General features: G+C 51.4%; 2 protein-coding genes across 4 annotated transcripts in view; both read left to right on the top strand.

Moving 5' to 3' along the window:
* The first annotated feature begins 137 nt into the window (after positions 1–137).
* Positions 138–1,368, top strand: ATP5MG (ATP synthase membrane subunit g). Its single transcript, XM_021530131.4, has 3 exons — positions 138–231; positions 512–672; positions 1,201–1,368. Exons 1-3 carry the CDS (start codon positions 168–170, stop codon positions 1,297–1,299), a joined length of 324 nt encoding a protein of 107 aa, XP_021385806.2. The 5' UTR covers positions 138–167; the 3' UTR covers positions 1,300–1,368.
* Positions 1,369–3,647: 2,279 nt separating this feature from the next.
* KMT2A (lysine methyltransferase 2A) overlaps positions 3,648–12,816 on the top strand; it is a 41,673-nt gene continuing 32,504 nt past the window's right edge. For all 3 annotated transcript variants that reach the window (XM_021530101.4, XM_085560334.1, XM_085560335.1), the window contains exons 1-2: positions 3,648–4,001; positions 11,850–11,919. In XM_021530101.4, coding sequence (XP_021385776.3) covers positions 3,663–4,001; positions 11,850–11,919 — 409 coding nt within the window. In that variant the 5' untranslated portion in view covers positions 3,648–3,662. The remainder of the gene's footprint in view (positions 4,002–11,849; positions 11,920–12,816) is intronic.

The following is a 12,816-nucleotide window of genomic DNA, read 5'->3' on the forward strand; positions in this document are numbered from 1 at the left end:
GTGGCAGCACCGGGAGCTGTGGGAAGCCTCGCTGGGCGCGGCCCCGGCTCCGCGCGGGTCTCGAACCCGCGGCCCCGGCCGGCCCCGCCCCGCGCACGTGGCCTGGGGTCCTCGCGCGGGCTGGCCGCGGCGGCGCCGGGCGCGGCGGTGACATTGAGCGCGCAGCCATGTCCAGGGCGGCGCAGGGGCTGGTGCAGCGGCTGGTGCAGCGCGGGCCCGAGCTGCTCGGCGGTGAGGGAGGCTCCGGGCGGCGCTGGCACCGGCTGGGCACGGGCTGGGCTCAGGGCAGGGCAGCGGCGGCGGGCCGGGGCCGCGCAGGGGCCGGTGCAGCGCGGGCCCGAGCTGCTCGGCGGTGAGGGAGGCGCCGGGCGGCGCTGGGACCGGCTGGGCTGAGGGCAGGCAGCGGAGGGGATGGGGAGCAGGGCTGAGGGCAGCGGCGCTGGGCCCGGGCAGGCTCCCGCCGCTGGGGAAGCACCGGGCCAACACCGTCCGCTCCGGTCCCGCTCCGCAGCCGCCGTGACCTACTCGAAGCCGCGCCTGGCCACCTTCTGGTACTACGCCAAGGTGGAGCTGGCCCCGCCGAGCCCTGCCGAGATTCCGCGGGCCATCGACAGCATGAAGGGGCTGGTCAGGGCGTTCCAGACCGGCCGCCTGGCGCAGCTCACCGTCAAGGTACCGGCGGGGCGGGACGCGACACAGCCGGGGACAGCGCCAGCGAGCTTCCCGGCCACCAGCAATGCTCCGCTCCTGCCTCGGGAAGCGTGGGAGGTGTTTTCATGGAATTCAGGGGCCCAGACTTTAAAGTGTTTTGTTTTATTGGCTTTGCTCTAATTCTTCCCTGCCTGGGCCAGGCTGTGATTGTTCCCCTCTGCTCCCAGGGAAGGGAGAATCCATAGGTGGCTGAATGAGCCCAGCCTTCTGGATCAGCTGTGTCATCCACTGGCCTTGAAATTAGTGTATTTCCCGTGTGTGGGCTAAAAAATTATCCTGAAAGACCTACAAAAAGCCACAATCAACAGCTGACAGTGTACTTAATGTTGTAGAACGTTTCTGTGATGGGACATGTTGAGGGGTAGCCAAACACAGCAAACACCCTGCTCCTTTTCTGGGTTTTTCTGGAGGGCATAGATGTGGCAGTGGGAGTGAGGGAGGAGCTGTTGCGGGAGTGTGGGATCTAACCCAATGGCTTTTTCCTTTCAGGACGCACTGAGGAATGGCCTGGTGGCCACGGAGGTGCTGATGTGGTTTTACATTGGAGAGATCATCGGCAAGGGCGGCCTCATTGGGTACAACGTGTGAACACTCACCTCAGCAGTGTCACGGTGCTGGGTCTGTAATGTGGTCTGCAACAATAAAACTAGGAGCCTATATCGAGTTGTTGTCATCCTTGTCTGGTACTCTGACAGGTGCCAGCCTGTCCTGGCAGCAATGCTGGCAGAGATGGCTCCTCAAGAGGGGTCTAAGGTCCAGGCCCAAGGGTGCCAGAGCTGCTTCAGTGACATCACTTTTGGTCACCAGAGCTGTGTTTGCTCTGGGACGCTCACTGTGTCCTGATGGTGGCCCCAGAGGAGGTCTGAGAGCCCCAAAATCAAACCAAGACTGCAAAGGGGAAACATTCCATTTGTTCCTGAATGCAGTTCCCATCAGCTAGTGAGACCCAAAAGCAAATTCCAGTACTTTTTACACTATCAAAAGCAATTTCCATGGTTTATTGCATAGGGAACATGGCTCTTTTGGTTTGGTGTGTGTCTGGTGCAGTGGAAGCCTGTGTAAGCAGAGCTTTGCTGCATGTGTCACCTCAGCTCTCACCGGCCAAAGGTTGAGCTGTCTCAGTGTCAGCCAGCTCTTGCAGGGTTTTCTACAAAACCTGGTGAGTGCCCTGTGCTCTGACATGTTCAGAAAATAATTTGTTGAAGTTTACTGAAGATAGCAGCCTGTTTTTACTGTCTTACAAGATGGTTTTAGTCAGTATTGCTCTGTGTTGATACTGTTGTGGTCTTGCTGCTCCTTTGCTCCTCTGGGTGTTGTGCACACCAGTGACGCTCCAGCCCCCTGCCCAGCCTGTGTTCCGTGCTTGCTTCTCCCACAGGCCTGGCCAGGACACCATGCCTGCCTCGCACAGCCCTCCTGGTGCTGCGGAGAGTTTCGTGACTGCTCAGCCCCAGCAAACCTGACCAGGGCTGCAGCCAAATGGTCTGGCTGAGCAGGGGTGAATGATGGCTCCCAAAACTGCCCCTCCCCACAAGCTTTTTGCTCCTGCCGTCACAAACCTTTCACACAGCAAGGGGAAGGGGCCAGGCCCTGTTGTGAGATTCTGCAGGATATATTCCTCAAGGAGAGGGAGATCACATATGGGATGTAATGGGTGAGCTTGACTGGAAGGAGGATTCTGAACCTAAGAGAACCTCACTGAGAGCGAGGCTGTCTGATTTGGCTCCGAGACCTGCTTCTCTTCTCTGACTTGTTCTTGTCTGCGCATGCCCCTCTCAAAGCATGTTCTAGAGGGCATTCAGGGGGCTGCAGCTCACACTAGCACTGGCCTGGCAAAAGCTTCAGTGGGTGGATGGGATTAAGCTTCACTAGTAAAGCATGGGAGAGCTCAATAATGCTCCTGTTCCTAGAGAGGGAGAAACAATCTAATTTTAGTTCTCCTCCCGGGAAATCCTTGGGAGAAGTCCCCCCAGCCCCGCTCCCACAGCAGAACCCCGGGCAGAAGCAGCATCTGTGACCCGAAAGGGCTCCAGCAGCTTGTTGGTCCTCTCCAACACCAGAACAGCGTCTGCCTGCCCAACCAGCCTCCTGCCCTGCCCTCAGCTGATGAATTTAGGAGGAAAATGGCTATTTCACGTCCCCAGGCGGAGGGATTTACATCCTATCCGTGTGCTCGCAGTGCTGTTCTCACAGAGTACGGTGGGCACTTGTTGGATGTTAACCCTGCTCTCGCCGCGCCGTGCGCGACGGGGTTGCCAGCCCGGTGGTGTCGCCGCCGCCTCCCTCCCGGCGGCGGCACCGGCAGGGCGCGGGGCCGCAGGCAGGGCACGGCCCGGGCCGCAAGCGTAGGGCGAAGCCGCGGGCGCTCGGTACCGCAGCTCGGGCCGCGGTCCCCCCGCGGGGACCGGCTCGTCCCGGGCCGAGCAGCGCAGAGTCTCGGGGGGGACTGCGGGCTCCGCCATGCCGGGCCCGGGGCCGCGCCCCGCGCCCCGCATACAGCCCGGCGCTATGCAGGGGTCGGCAGCACCGCCTATGCCGTATGCGCGGTCCGGGGCGCGGGGCTCCCGCTCCGCTCGGCATCACCGTCGGGGTTATGAGGGTTGCTTGCGGCCCGCTTATACGCCAGGCAGATTCCAGGGCTAATTCGCGAGGAGCCCTGCACCTGTATAGCAATGTGAGTTATGAGGGGCCGCGGCGACACGAGGCTGCGCTATCCAGGACGGGGGGCTGCACTGGGGCTCGGGCCCGGGGTCCTGCATATTGCCCAGCGTTATGCCGGGCTGGCACTGATCGAGCGTAGCTTATTCATGTGCCGGGGCGGCGGGATGGCGGAGCCCCACAACCTGCATGGCAGCCGTTGTTATGCAGCGCCTCCGCGGGCCGGCGAAGCGCTATGCAGGGCGCGGGGTGCGGCCCGGCCCCGCTCTCTGGCTCGTCGCCTCTCAGTAAAGATGGCGCACAGCGGTCGGTGGCGCTTCCCCGCCCGGCCCGGCAGCGGCGGCTGGGGCCGCCGGGGCCCGGGGGGGTCCCGCCTACGGGTGCCGGCCGTGCATAGCCTGCGGCCCGCCGAACCTGCGGCGGCGCCGGCGACGGCGGGCGAGGGCGAGCGCGGCGGCCCGTGCTCCGGCGGGGCGGCGGGAAGCGGCGGAGGCGGGGCAGCGCCGGGCCCCGGCGGCCCCGCGGCCGCGGCCGGTCCCGGCTTCGACGCGGCGCTCCAGGTCTCGGCCACCATCGGCATCAACCTGCGGCGGTTCCGCGCGGCCTGCGGCACCGAGGCGGGCAGCGGAGAGGTGAGAGGGGCGGCGGGGCGGGGGCGGGGGGGCGCGGCGGGCGGGCGGGTCCCGGGCGCAGCATCCCCGCGCCCCGGCGGCGGCGGCCCGAGCACAGCCGGGCGCACCCAGCCGGCCCCGGCCGCACAGCCCGCCCGCCGCCGGACACACCTCCCGCGCCCCGCACAAAGGGCGCGCCCGCCGGGGGGGCCGGGGGCGGCGGCGGGACCCGGCGGGCGGGACTCGGTGCCGGTCCCCGGTGCCGATCCCTCCCCGCGCACGCGACTTGCCGCCGGTGCGTCCTCCCTGCCGCCGCCTCCATTATCCGTCTCCCGCCGCTCCCGCGCCCGCGGCGGGGCGGGATGCGGTGCGCACGCCCCGCCGCCGGCAGCGAGGTAGGATGGACGGGGCCGGCGCCTCCCGGTGCGCCCCGGTGCCGAGGATGCTCGGCGGGGTGATGCGTCCTTCCCCGGGCGCGGGGGCTTGAGGGGGCTGGGCTGCCGGCCCCTCCTGCGGGCCCGGCGGTGGGTGTCGCGCACCGGCCCTCCCCCTTCTCCTTCTCCTCCTCCTCCTCTTCCTCCCTTTCGCTGTGGATGCCCCAGGCGGAGCTTGGGGTGGCGGGCCCGTTGCGAGAGGCCGTTTGCCGGTACTAAGAGCGCTGGCTCTCCTTTTTTTCTTTTTTTTTTCTTTTTTTTTTTCTTTTTTTTTTCTTTTTTTTTTTAATTTTTTATTTTTTTGAGTTGCTCTTCTCCCTCCCTTCAGTTTTTTTTTAAGCCTTTCTAAGGCAGCCGGAGTGGGAGTGCGACAACAACCCACCTATTGACAGAGCAGGGAGGACATGATGGGGGTGTGTTACTACGAGCTGCAGCGTTCCTTTCCCCCAGTTGTTTTGCATCGCTCCTTAGCGGCATCCTTGCGCCGGCAAGAGAATTCCCTGGGTCTTTTGTACCAGAAGGGCTTTATTATCGATTTTTGAACGGCCAGCTCTGTCTCCTCTTCTCCAAGCAGGTTGTCAGCTGTAGGGTAGGTGAATGTATCTTTGTATTTTGTCTGTATAAAGACCAGTTGGTTTCCTTTCCCATCACTGGCCGTAGCAGAGTTCATTAAAACACACATGAAAATACAGTTTTCTTGTGTCTTTCTGGTTTTGGCATTTTCTGTTGGGTGCCATAAAGTGGAGCTCTTTGCTCATGGCTGAGCTGAACGAGTTCCTTGCCTGTAGAGTGGCTGCAGGAACTGGGTTGTGTTTGCAGGGGCAGAGCTGAACATGGGGACACTCCTACCCTCACCTGTGCAGACTCTGGGGTGTGAGTCGCACTGCTCTCAGTAACACCATCATCTCAGGGGGTGCACTTTGGGATAGTTCTATTTTTCGTTGTTTGCAGTAGACAAGGCTTGACAGAATTCTTGGAGTCCTCTGTGAAGCAGTTAATATCTCACCAGTGCTAGTTCAGGGATAGAAATTACTTGAGATCTGGCTAACCAAGCTGACCACAGAGTTAATAACCTAGGAGGTTTTTCATATGGGGGGAGACAAGTTGCTTTGTTTCTTTTCCTTTTCCTTTTTTTTTTTTTCTAAGATGACATTGGGCTGTGGTTTATTTAATTCCAGTTGTCTTCAAGTATATTTTTGCATCTCAAAAAATCCCTAAAACATCTTTGCTTTATCTTTTTGAGTTTAGCCTTAAGGGTATTTTTGCTTTAAAGTAAAATAGCTTGAATGCATTGTAGGTGTGGCAGCTGATTAACACAGGGTCTCCTGGATTTTAAGAATTTTACTTATTACATCACTTTTCTACTTAGCTGCTAATAGCTTTTCTCTAATAACATTGCATATAGTAGAAAGTAATGATAAACACTGATTTGTGGCTTGGTGTTTGTCGGTTCAGTTTTGCCTGACCCCCCATGAGCCAGGCAGGGGCAGACCCCAGGTGTTTCCCCTCACTCTGGATTTGCAGCATGCTGGTAGTCTTGGGCATACTCAGAGATCCTCACAAACATTCAGATTGAGTTAACTAACCCAGCTGGCTCCTCTCCTTTGGTGATGCTCAAGAAACAAAACATTTTTGCATCAAAGGACATAGTTCTCCTGGCTGGTGACTTGTGGACTTGTCATAGTGCTAGTGAAGATTACAGTCACCAGAGGCTGCTTTTTTCTGTCTTGAAGTACAAGTTCTCTGTGAGGTGGGGTGAGGGTGTGAAAAGAACTCTGGCACATGTAGGAAGCCAGCACATGGGTGCTGCCTGTGGTCTCTCCAGAGGAGAGGGCAGCCGTATGCAGTGCAAGAACGGTGCAGTTTCTGGTACCCATGTGGTAGCTGCTCTGGGGGAGGTGTTCTTCTAGAAGGGGGCTTCCAGAAGACCCCTTCACACTGGGGCTCCCCATGTCCTCTGAGTAACTGCCTGGTCCTCATGCTGTTCTTTTCCACAAGGTTGAGAGTCCTTCCCTAAGCCAAGCCAGTTACAGTATTCAACCAAGTTGCCATTATTCCTCATCAGGAATAAACTCTGAGCAGTTGTTTGGAGGTCAGGAGCCAGTGGCAGTCAGAGGAAGAAGATGTGTTACCTTTTTATTTACAACTTCTGCTCTGCATGCTTACTTTTTTTTTACCTCATTCTTGTCTGCACTTGTGTAGGTACCTGTTGAAATTGGGTATTACCACCAAGTTAGATGCAGGAGTAATGTTCAGAACAAATATTAGATGCAGCCTTTCCCTTGTCTCCTTGACAGTTTCATAGTACATAGCAAACTGTACTTCTCATTTAAAAGATACCTGAATTCTGGGGTGTCAGGGCATTCTCCTCAGATTCAGGTCACTTTGTACAAAACCTGTCTTCTGCTGCAGCTCAGTGTTGCACTGAGTTATCTCGAAACCAGCTCACATTAAAGGAGCCACATTCTGATACTCAATTTTAACACCAAAAGAATTGCTGGGGGACTTTTTGCACAGTGGAGCTGTAACTGGTTGAACAGTAGCATTTGTATTGTGTACTAACCTTTCAGCTGGTGTGAGTAGCACTGTAGGAACAAGAAAAGTATGGTTGCATTTTCTTGGTTCATTATGTCAATATTTGGTGTAAAAGAAGCATAAACATAGTTGTTAAATATCTGCTCTGCCTGTCAGTTTAGAGCTTCCTGTCCATCTGTGAAGGGGGATTGAAGCTTTGGGGCATAAAAGTTGAGAGTGTGCTGGATACATGGTGGCAGTTACCTCCATAAATCTGTATTGGCTGAAAGTTGCAGAAGCTCAAGTTGAGCAGTTGGGTGAGGTGGTGATGGTGGTGTTCCTGGTAGCACTTCTGTGATTATACATGGGGCATAATGTTTTATGAGGTGAATGTTGGAGTTGTGGATGTTCACTAGTGCCAGGAATGTTTGGAAATGGTACTAGATCCATGTCCTGGGAGTAAGTATTAGCTTCCATACTGCCACCAGGGTAATTCCTGAGCTGGAAGTACAGATTAATTTCTTCTATTTGCCTTAAAATTTCCTCACGTAGTGTTAGGTTGAATGGAGGCTGTCAGACTGCTTGAGTGTTTAATGTGTGAGTTGGAGGTGTAGAGCCTTTCTTGTCACAGGTAAGGTGCCCACTGCATGTGCATGGGGAGGGGACTGCTGTAGGTATTGATGTCTGATGAGACATGTGGGAGTGAGGATGATGCAGCTCATGACCCAAGAGGTGGAGGCCCCTTCATGGACTTTCCCTTCCTGAACATTCGAGTGCTGCTTTGTCTGATGTGTGAAAATAAAAGAATGTTTCTGTTTTTGTGGTTTGGTCAGTTTGTTCAGTGCTCCAAACCTGCAGAGGAGCAGTTTTTGAGAAGTTTGTTAGGAATTTGGGAAACTTTTCAAATGAAAGATGATGTGGCTCATCCCACTGGCACCAGCAGTGGGCAGGTAAGGCAATTTCAGAGCAGCAGCCATGCACTGGTGAGTTTGTTCTAGGAGCTCTTGGACATTGCACTTCCTTCAGCTGGAAAGCTCCTGGGACAGACTTGCAGCAGTGCTTGACCTGCACTTCTGTATTGGCACCTGAGTGCTGAGCTTCACATTTCACAGCACTGTGCTGGAGGAAATGGGTAACTCCTCGAGTCAGTGGTTCATCACTTCTCGGGGATACCACAGAATTCCCAGAGCAGGGTTAGCTGTTCACCCCAAGCTGAGCTACAAAGCATAGTTTGGCTTTAGTAGTGTTTCTTTAGGAATATATGTTTAAGAGCGAAAGATGAGTTTACCACCACAAAAGATTTTTTTTTGCATCCATATAGCAACTGTGGGGCTTTTCTCTCACCATCTGCAAGTTTCATCTTTCTAGGCAGTGGTTTGACTGACCCTCTTCCTTGGAAGTGGTATTATTGAAAGCTCATTCTGACCAGAATGACAGTGTTTCAGGTGGTCCAACAAGCATTTCTCTATATTCAGATTGGAAAGCATAAATGAGAATTTCTCATCCAGGTTGGAACAGGACTCTGGCAAAGCAGTTCTGTATTCTTAGTAACACACTTGTGATAGACCCACCCTGAGCTTCAGCCCCATCAAGAGAAATATATTCTTTCTAATTCTAAACTAAAGTGGACTCTGGAAGCTGCAGCCCTAATCACCATTGTACTGCCATGGGCGATGCCTGAGGTGTAGTTTGGGGGTTCTCTTGTGGAGGTGACCAGGCCAAGAGCTGTTCTGTGCTATCAAGACATTCTCTGTAGGTCGGTGCTGCTCCGAGGTGAAGCCCCAGCAAAGTCTGTGCATCACTCCTGGTCAAAGCTTTAGTTGATTTAAACAGTGGAAGCATGAATGTCCCCTCCTCTGAGTTGGTGCCTAAGATCACCCCAAATGCTCAGCTGTTTGTTGTTGCAGTTGCATCTCAAGTAATGACTTGGGAAGCATCTTGCTGAACTCTCAGTGGAATCTGCTCTGCTCCCAACACCCGGTGTTTGTCTCAAGGTTGCTACCTGCCAGCCTCCAAGGGTGTTTACTCTGCTGAAAGCAGAGGAGTCTGGTAGATGTTGTGCTGCAGTCACTAAGCAGGCATCTGAATGAGCTTCTAAAAATAGCTTATCCCTTTCCAAGAAAGTGAGGTGCTGTCTAACTTGGGCCAAACCCAGGATGGGGAATGGGAAGGAGAGCATTGGTCAGTTGACTCTGTTGTAAAATAAACTTTTTCAGGTGATGATTGGAGTGGCTGAATTGCTGGTTTAGAGGCCCATGCAACTTCACAGATCCATAGTGGTATGGTTTATACTGTTATTCCTCAGACAGATATCAGAACATCAGTTAGTGCCTGCAGGATAGTTTCTCCCTTGAAGGTAGATTTTCCTGTGAGATCTTTAACTGGAAATTATTTGAAAAGTAATATCGTTCAAGAGTGTTGTGATAAAGATTTGCTTGCAACTTCTCTGTTCTTTAGTAGTTGGGTTACTTAAGGAAAAGCCCTTCTTTATCTACACACAACTCTGAAGTTGCACCCAGTTGGGATACTGTAATGTTCGAATGGGAAATGTACGTGCTGCCCACAGAGAGATCATCCCATGCCTGCTTGGTTAGTCTTCATGTCTGACACAAGGCAAGCCTTCCCTCATCCTTTAATTTATAATCCTGAGTGGCCATTTTTGCATTGCATTATTCTTTTTCAGGTAAATGAGGGCATGTTCAAAATCTTCATGGTTTTTAATCACTCTCCATCTGTCATGACATTTCTGGAAAACTGGAGGGAGGCTGTTCCTGCCTATTTTGCCTCAAAGCTGCATTTTGGCATGTGATGGCCAACTGTATCGTTTAGCCTGGCAAATGCTGAGTGATACTTAGTGGTTTTCTTCATCTTCTCTGACAGGTCACAGGTTGCCTTCTCAGGCAGTGATAGAGACCATTCTGAGGTCACCAATACACTCAGGAATGTCACCAAACACACAAGCACAAGTAACATTGGTCAGACTACTTGTGGTTGTAAATGAAGCAAAAGTGATTGTTTTGTGGAAGGAGCCTTTTTGCTGTAGATGCTTCTGGTGACTGGTTGGTAAGAAATGGAAGAAATTATCATTCCCAGGCTATTGGCCAAAGCCAGTATTAATGTTGGAAACATTACATTTTATTTAGTCACTATTAATATTGCAAACATTACTTTATCTTACATTGTAAAAGTAAGATAACAGATACCAGTTTGAGAATAATAAAGTTATAATGGATTGACAGGTGATTGTCAAAAATATTGCAAGTACTGATTTAGTAGTCAGAGATAAAATAATAATGACTTTAGGACCCAGAATAACAAAATGAAGAAAACATCTGTAGTAGCCACAGGAACTTGGAGGCCAGTGTAAGTCAGGAAATCGCTCAGGGTGAGCAGCTGATCCCTCATCGTTTCTAAACCTGACTGTTCTTGGGTATCTGTTATTTCTCTGTGCCTTCTCTGGGTTTCAGCCCACCTCTGTCTCCACTGGCAGCTTCTCCCTCTGTCGGGGCTGGGGACCCGTTCCCTGGTTCCCTGCCCACACCCATGAAGGCGGTGTGTTTACATCCTGCTGTAGCCCACGTGCTCTGGAGCGGCAGGCAGGCGTGTCTGCTCTGCCCCTGCATCTGCAGTGCTGCAAGTGGGCAGCTGGGCAGTCCCGCAGCTGCTCTTGCTCAGTTGCAGTGCTGCAGGACTGAAGTTTGGAAGCAGTAGCTTCTCCCTTTCTGGGAATGGCCTTCAGAGGTTCTGTGTGATGCAAGTTGTCTCAGGCAGAAGCAGTGTCTTCTGGCATCATTGTATTTCTTTTATGTTGCTTTATCATTGCTTTTTCTGGTGTTCTTGTCATCTCTGCTGCAAGTGCGAAGAGCAGATAGGCAGCAGGGATGTGAGGAGGGGCAGGGCCACCCCCTGCTCCAGCAGAAAATGTTGAGAAATGCTTTGGTCTAAAGCCTTGCTCCTTTTCGTCTATTGGACTGTGGTGTCACTAGCTGAGATGCTCTTCCTGATCTTCCCTGTAAGTAGATGAAGTAGGAATTCCATGTAAAAAGGATGAGGCAGAACACAAAGAAATTATGTTACTTCTTTGTGCAGCTTGCCTTATTCTTTCAGTCTTGTCCCTTTTCACTTGCAGGATACTGTTCTTGCAGTGCCTGCCCTTCTTAAAGTTTAGCAGCCACATTGCGAAGTGCTTTGATAGGATAAACAACAAGTGGCATCTCTGTTTCCAAAGTTCATGGGAAAATTAAGACTGGCCAACTAAATACTTGAGGTGAAAATGGATTAGGAAAGGTGGAATGACATATAAACAAAAATATGTTCAAAAGATGCCACACATTTGAGTGGCAGATGAACTGGATTGACACCTACAGACTCCTGCTACACCTGCCTCACTGTGGACAGCAAGCCTTTAACCTCATTGCCTCTTTCAGAGGAAAGAGCTTCACAGCAAAAATCAGGTTTTCATCTCTCCTTAAGACCAAGTCTGAAGGGAATTAAAAAGAGAGGATTTACGTAAGTTTGCAGGAAGTTGGGCTATGTTTGTACTAAAATCATATATGCAGAAACACTTCATTTGCTGGAGTGTTTTTTTAGGGTGGTTTGAATAATAACTTACATGAGGAAAGCGTTGTTGTTTGATATGAGCAGCAGATTTTAAGCATTAAAGGTTTGTTTCTGTATATATTTGTAGTTTGTTTTCCTGTAACTCTTTTTGATTGCTCCGTAGTTGTAAACTGTAGTTGCTGTGTATGTGTATATAAAAATTGTATTTCCTTTTTAGCAATTCTTTGTTAGAAGAACAAATGCCAGTATCTTTTTTGGGGAAGGAAAATCCTCTAGAATCCTTTTGTGCTTCATTCACAGTGGAGTTCATTTCAGCATTAATAACCATGCCCTCAAACTTCCATCTGCTTTCTCATTGCAGGATGAACAGTTTTTAGGTTTTGGTTCAGATGAAGAAGTCAAAGTACGAAGTCCCACCAGGTCCCCCACAGGTAAGTTGAAGGTGCAGGATTGGGTGTTGACTTTTGTGATTGCTGTTTTCTTTCATGATGATTTTGCTGTGCCTCTCCTGTTTGCTCCATCAAATCTCATCCACCATAAAAGCCACAGCAGTCTTTAGATTCAGTGCAGTTAGTTTTGGATTTTCTATGTCTGATCTGTAAAGGAGCAGGGAAAGTTTGAGTAAAATAGTTATACTGATAAAAAATTATTTGAAACCTCATGTCAGTGTTCTGGACAGGCAGCTATTTAAAGAGTAAGGGTTTGAAACTGGTTTGACTATTTTAGTATTTTTCAGTACAGTCATTACTGCCTGTGTTGTCACCAGAGCACTCTGCTCTTCCACCCTAATCATCTGCTCAGCTTGGCTTCAGCAGCAAACTGTGGTGGAGCACCTTGCTAGTGCAAGGGAAGGTCCAGAACTGAAATAGTCGGACTTGGTGAGAGTGCAGTGAAATGCATTGGTCAAGGTGGTGATCAAGTCTTGTGCTTGATGGCTCCAAGTCAGTGCTGAGTATTAACTGTGTTTCAAAGCTAAAAACAGTTTTTTAGTAAATTGTCTTGTATCAGCCTTGCGTAGGTTCTTCTTGCTCTCTTGACCTCTCCCTTAGCAGTGCAGAAGGAAGGATTTCTTTTTCTTTTAACTGGCTGTGAGCTGCTTAAAAAAATATGTAAAAATTAATGTCTTTAAAAGGTAGCATATGCCCTTGAGAATTATTGCTCCCTCCCAGCATGAGGTTGGTGCTGGGTTTGTGCAATTGCATATTTAACTGTTGGGAAAAGACTAGCTTGCATTTTTAAACAAGTTATCTGCATGGTATTTTATGTTGGAAGAGACGTTTATTGGGAAGGTATTCTCTACGTGTAGTGCTAAAACTATTTTTATTTGT

Source organism: Lonchura striata, chromosome 24 (assembly GCF_050655825.1).
Source record: "Lonchura striata isolate lonStrDom1 chromosome 24, ASM5065582v1, whole genome shotgun sequence".
Classification (NCBI taxonomy): domain Eukaryota; kingdom Metazoa; phylum Chordata; class Aves; order Passeriformes; family Estrildidae; genus Lonchura; species Lonchura striata.